Source organism: Cherax quadricarinatus, chromosome 24 (genome assembly GCF_038502225.1).
Source record: "Cherax quadricarinatus isolate ZL_2023a chromosome 24, ASM3850222v1, whole genome shotgun sequence".
NCBI lineage: Eukaryota > Metazoa > Arthropoda > Malacostraca > Decapoda > Parastacidae > Cherax > Cherax quadricarinatus.
In genome coordinates this window covers 43,250,368-43,256,969 of record NC_091315.1, presented here as the reverse complement: position 1 = coordinate 43,256,969, position 6,602 = coordinate 43,250,368, and the positions used below count along the sequence as shown (strand labels likewise).

At 43.7% G+C, this 6,602-nt stretch overlaps 1 protein-coding gene across 6 annotated transcripts in view; it reads right to left on the bottom strand.

The window, feature by feature from the left end:
* Positions 1–1,407: 1,407 nt before the first annotated feature.
* The window catches only part of LOC128690948 (DNA damage-regulated autophagy modulator protein 2), a 77,406-nt gene continuing 72,211 nt past the window's right edge, over positions 1,408–6,602 (bottom strand). For all 6 annotated transcript variants that reach the window (XM_070088465.1, XM_070088460.1, XM_070088462.1 and 3 more), the window contains exon 8: positions 1,408–1,670. In XM_070088465.1, the coding sequence (XP_069944566.1) occupies positions 1,557–1,670 (114 nt within the window). In that variant the 3' untranslated portion in view covers positions 1,408–1,556. The remainder of the gene's footprint in view (positions 1,671–6,602) is intronic.

The window sequence follows — 6,602 nt, the reverse complement described above, 5'->3', positions numbered from 1 at the left end:
TTGTCACTGCTGGGAGACATGAGAATTTTATCATGAAGATCTGAGGGACACTGGTTTCCATCCACACACACAGCAAATTTTTTGTTAACATCTATTGATTCTGGAGCAAGCTCACCTAAAATATCCAGATTTTTCATTTTGATATCATCACACACACCTAAAATTTCATCTACATGTACACCATATGGCTTTGCATCTTTGACAACGTTTAGATTTTCCTCTTCATCAGGCTTCATTTCTTCCAGAGTTTTTCCAAGATCATCTTCACCACATTTGCTAATATTTGTACAAGGATCTACACAACATATGTCTTGCTTTTTATTAATAGCTTCAATATCTGCACTTGGGTCAACTGTCAAAAGGCTTGTAGTATAAGGAGAAGGAAAAACTTCTTTATAACTGGCAGATATATCACTTAAACCTATTTCTTGCTGGCGAGCAGAACTTAGAGATAGACAATCAACATCTTGCAGACACTCGGGGTCAGAATAACATAGAGCTACACGCAGTGATTGTGGACGTCTGCGTGGCCAAGAAGCTGGTTGATTATTGGGACACTTAGTCTGATTCGTGAGTGTTACTAAAGAATTACTTTTGCAGGAATTGAAAGTCTCAGGAGGCACAGTGTTATTGACGGACACTTGGCAGTTGATGAAGGGCACTGACCCTACATCTGGATAGAGATTTGGACTAAAAGATAATGGAACTACTTGACAAGCACTGTCTAAGTCATTACATAGTATCATTGTCTCTCTTGTTAAAGCTGTTGATGATGCAAATGAGTTACTACCACTGAGTTTTGTATTTTGTCCACAGCCTAATGATACAGAGTGAGACTTTGTATCACTATCAAATTCTACCAGAGAGTTTACAGCACCTGAGTAATCATATGAACTAAAGCTTTTCATGATTGGAAATGGTAAGACTTTGTTGTAAGAAATTTCCTTTTTTATAACAAAGTCTAAATCATTTGTTATCCTCTCACTTTCTTCACATACTTGAGAAGACTTACATACCAAAGGTTTCAGCGCCTCACACGAGTCTGTTAACTCCACTGATGATGTGACTGCTTGATTTGAATTCATTATTCCCTCCAGAGGTGGGGAAGGTTCAAATGAATTATAACTCTTATTTGGTAACTTCTTTTTAGCTGTTAACAAACTGTCTTTCTCAGGAACACTAGACACTTCACTCTGAGTAGTAATAACACCTGCAGGTCTTATACAAGACAGTATTCCAATGACACCAACCTCTTCATTACTGACTGATCCTGCAAGAGTAATATCCGACATTCTCCTATTATCATATACTCTATCTTCATCAATTTCTGCCTCAGGACAATGTTCTAAACATGGTACATTTTCATCATCTAAGAGAGCACTTCCCTCACATGAAAAATTAAAACAGCCACTCCATGGCCACTTGATAGCACTGATTTCCTGCTGATTTTCATCATCCCCTATGTCCGACATTTGGCTCGCATAAATATTTACCCTTCCTACCCCCCCAGAGAAGCAGCCAGCAGGCACACAGCTAGCTGACTGGGAGGGTATTCCTCAGGTAATATACGATTGCGATGATAATATAGCCTGCACATCATCATTTGTTTGATCAGATTCCCCGATGCCACTGTACTGGGTAGGGGCAAGTGTCTCCACAGATACATACACCTGTAGAATATAAATAGCACAGTATTAATATTTTGAAAAAAAAAAAAAAATCTTATCTGAAACAAAAAGATGAAAATCCTCCTTCCACACCACACAGAAAAGACTAACAAATGATACGATTATCAGGTTATGACTTGGGTGGAGGCACGAATCATAAAAGTGTGACTATGCCTTCTAGTGAAATCATTATTAGTAAACCTCTGAATACACAAATTTCTGGTAATATACCAACTCCCATTCTTTTCACACAAACTTTTATATATACAGTAGCTATGTAAGTAGCACACATCTACTTTGTTTTTATGACAGAAAAATAAACTTGCAATAATATAAACATTCTGTCTGACACTTAACCCTTTCAGGGTCCAGAGGCCAAATTTCAAAGGGTGCACCAGTGTCCAAAAATTTTCAAAAAATAATTTTGTTATTTTTTCTTATGAAATGGTAGAGAATCTTTTTCTGAAGGTAATAAAACAAGAAGTACGAAATTTGATGGAAAATTGACGAAATTACGCTCTCAAAAATTTTGATGTGTCAGCGATATTTACGCATCGGCAATTCTGCGGAATTTGACTCCCATTTTAGGCCAATTACATTATTCCAGTCGACCAAATTCTTAGCTATTTCACTAGTATTACTTCTATTCTATTGATTGAGCACAAGAATTCGCCAAGTCAACTGTTTCAACTACAAAATAAAGTGATCGGAAATTGGTAATTTGGCCAATTTAATGCAAAGTTCAAAATACTCCAAATTCAAAATAGGGTTGGGGATTTTCTTTCTTTTTTGGGTCACTCTGCCTCGGTGGGAGATGACCGACTTGTTGAAAAAAAAAAAATACGTCTTACGCACCACTGTTTCTGAAGTATCTATACGCATAAATTCTAGCGGCTTCAAATCAAGCAGGAGAAAGCTGGTAGGCCCACATGTGAGAGAATGGGTCTCCATGGTCAGTGTGCACCATATAAAAAAATCAGGGAGCCAGTGGTGCATTGTGGGAATGCTATTTCTGTTGTCCTTTTTCAGCATGCCTAGCAGTAAGAAATATGTGATTCCCCAGCAAATCTGGGACTCTTCTCTTCCCAAGTGATGCTCTAACACAGATGGAAGTGTCAGTGAAGATCAAATTCATGGTTTGAGGAGTTTGAGACCAAAAGCAATGCCCAGGATACCAGAAGAATGGAGAGGGAGAGGGGGGAGGAGGAGGAGGAGGAGGAGGAGGAGGAGGAGGAGGAGGAAGAAGAGAAGAAGGAGGAGGGAGGAGGGAGGAGGAAGGGAGGAGGAGGGAGGAGGAGAGGAAGGAGGAGGAAGAGGAAGGAAGAGGAGGAGGAAGGAGGAGGAGGAGGAGGAGGAGGAGGAGGAGGAGGAGGAGGAGGAAGGAGGAGGAGGAGGAGGAGGAGGAAGGAGGAGGAGGAAGGAGGAGGAGGAGGGAGGAGGAGGAGGAAGGAGGAGGAGGAGGGAGGAGGAGGAGGAAGGAGGAGGAGGAAGGAGGAGGAGGAAGAAGGAGGAGGAGGACGGAGGAGGGAGGAGGGAGGGAGGAGGAGGGAGGAGGGAGGAGGAAGGAAGGAGGAAGAAGAAGGAAGGAAGGAGGAGGAAGGAGGAGGAGGAGGAAGGAGGAGGAGGAAGGAGGAAGAGGGAGGAGGAAGAGGGAGGAGGAGGAGGGAGGAGGAGGAGGAAGGAGGAAAAATGAGGAAAAGAGGAGGAGGAGGAGGAGGAAGGAGGAGGAGGAAGGAGGAGGAGGAAGGAGGAGGAGGAAGGAGGAGGAGGAAGGAGGAAGGAGGAGGAGGAAGGAGGAGGGAGGAGGGAGGAGGAGGAAGGAGGAAGGAGGAGGAAGGAGGAGGAAGGAAGAAGAAGATGTTCCCTTGAAGCATGGAAAACAGTTCACCCCATGACAATGACAAGATAAGGGTAGATAACATCTGATAAGAGCTGACGTTTGATGAGCATAAACGAGGGTGGAGGGAGGGAGCAGCTGATAAGGAAAGATTAGATGACAATCCCCCTCGCTTTATTTTTGCTGGTATACAAACATTTATGTCTGTCTGCCAAGCTCCCTGTCTATCCGTCTAGCTCTCTGTCTCAGAGAGAGCCACAAGACTGTCATCACCTTTACTCACATCTTCAAGCTGAGTTTGGCACTTTGTCTGGATTTTTTGGGTTATCCTAGGTAATTTACAATATGTATACTTGTATTTATGTGTAGGAGGAGGAGGTGAAGGGAGGAGGAGGAAGGAGGAGGAGGAAGGAGGAGGAGGGAGGAGGAGGAAGAAGGAGGAGGGAGGAGGAGGAGGGGGAGGAAGAGGAAGAGGAGGAAGGAGGAAGGAAGAAGACGACGATGACAAAGAAGACGAAGATGATGACGACAACGACGACGACGACGACGACGACGACGACGAAGATGATGATGATGTTGTTCCCTTGAAGCATGGAAAACAGTTCACCCCATGACAGTGACAAGATAAGGGGAGATAACATCTGATAAGAGCTGACGTTTGATGAGCGTAAATGAGGGTGGAGGGAGGGGGCAGCTGATAAGGAAAGATTAGATGACCATCCCCCTTGCTTTGTTTTTGCTGGTACACAAACATTTCTGTCTGTCCATTTGTCTGTCTGCCAAGCTCCCTGTCTATCCATCTAGCTCTCTGTCTCAGAGAGAGCCACAAGACTGCATCATCACGTTTACTCACATCTTCAAGCAGAGTATAGCACTTTGTCTGGATTTCTTGGGTTATCCTTTGTAATTTACACCATGTATACTTGTATTTATGTGAACCTGTGAGACAGAGATAGAGAGACAGATTGAAAGAGATAGAATGAGGGAGAAATATAATTAGATAGAATGGAGGGGAAGCAGCATCCGACCCCACTGTTTTGACAGGCAGGAGGGGGAGTGAGTAATGAGATAATATGTCATTTTGACAGCTGCCGACCCCTGACTCAAAACAATTATAAGCCACACACTGGCACACAAGAAAAGCTTGCTGAATGGAGATAATAGCAGTTATATGAAAGTATCTAGTGACTATATATGTATATATATACAGTGGACCCCCGCATAACGATTTTAATCCGTGCAAGAGGGGTAATTGTTATGCGAAATAATCGGTATGCGAATGAATTTTCCCCATAAGAAATAATGGAAATCAAATTAATCCGTGCAAGACACCCAAAAGTATGAAAAAAAAAATTTTACCACATGAAATATACATTTTCCCACACACAAAGAGAAGGATACATGCACAATAGTAGAGTAGTACATGCACAGTATATATTGTGCATGTACTAGTCTACTAAATGAAGAATAAATGACACTTACCTTTATTGAAGATGCAGCAATGACTGATGAGACACTGTGTCCTGGGAGTGCCTTTTCCTCCTGAGTAATGTAGGTCCTGTTTGGCATTTTCTTCCAGAACAGGCCTTATCACACTGTGTATGCCACTACGATTCTTAAATCTCTCAAACCAACCTTTGCTGGCTTTAAATTCACCAATATGAGCACTAGTTCCAGGCATTTTTCCCTGTTCACCTGGGTGTTAGTCGACTTGTGTGGGTTGCATCCTGGGAGACAAGATTAAGGACCCCAATGGAAATAAGTTAGACAGTCTTCGATGACACTGACTTTTTTGGGTTATCCTGGGTGGCAAATCCTCTGGGGTTAATTGTTTCTTGGTATTCTCAATAAGCCACACCAACAACGGTGCTACAGCAGCAGCAGCAGCAGCTGACGGTGGTACAGCAGCAACAGACGATGCTACAGCAGCAGCAGACGATGCTACAGCAGCAGCAGACGATGCTACAGCAGCAACAGCATGACAGATGCTACAGCAGCAGCAGCAGCTGACGGTGGTACAGCAGCAACAGACGATGCTACAGCAGCAACAGACGATGCTACAGCAGCAACAGACGATGTTACAGCAGCAGCAGACGATGCTACAGCAGCAGCAGCAGCTGACGGTGGTACAGCAGCAACAGACGATGCTACAGCAGCAACAGACGATGTTACAGCAGCAGCAGACGATGCTACAGCAGCAACAGACGATGTTACAGCAGCAGCAGACGATGCTACAGCAGCAGCAGCAGCTGACGGTGGTACAGCAGCAACAGACGATGCTACAGCAGCAACAGACGATGTTACAGCAGCAGCAGACGATGCTACAGCAGCAGCAGCAGCTGACAGTGCAGCAGCAGCAGCAGCTGTACCACCAATAGTAGCGATGGTTGATTGGGGTTTATTATACAACCTGGCCAGCTCGGAGACACGCACTCCACTTTCATACTTATCAATGATCTTTTTCTTCATCTCTATTGTAATTCTCACCCTTATTGCTGTAGGATTGGCACTAGAAGCTTTCTTGGGGCCCATGGTCACTTATTTTCCAGAAAAAGCACCGAAAACACTGTAATAATACGAAATATTCCGATTGTATGCTTGGATGTTACCGCGGAGGCTGGCTGGTAAACAATGCCACCGGCGGAACATGTGAGCGTGGCTCAGGCCGCACATTGGACGCGTCTCGGACGAAAATCGGTGAGCGGGTTTTTAAGCGGTATGTGAGGCAAAATTTTTGCGATTAAAACAAGCGGTATGCGGATTAATCGCTATGTGATGCCATCGTTATGCGGGGGTCCACTGTATTTAGAAACCAGAAGCAAGAAGGCAGGAATGAAGGAAGGACAGATGAAGGAATGTAGGAAGAGAGGTAGGAAAGGAATGCAGGAAAGTAGGAAGGAAGGAATGATGACACACGACCATTTACCTAGGATAACTACATAACACAACTGCCTGCTAATACTTTGAAGAAAACTGCTCAGACAAGGTCTTTTGTCTTTGCACATAAAAAAAAAAAGTCCACAAAAATGCACACACACTCGTTTTATGTGTGAGTGTAAAACACCATTGTGTATGAAAACATGTTTCACAGAGTTCCA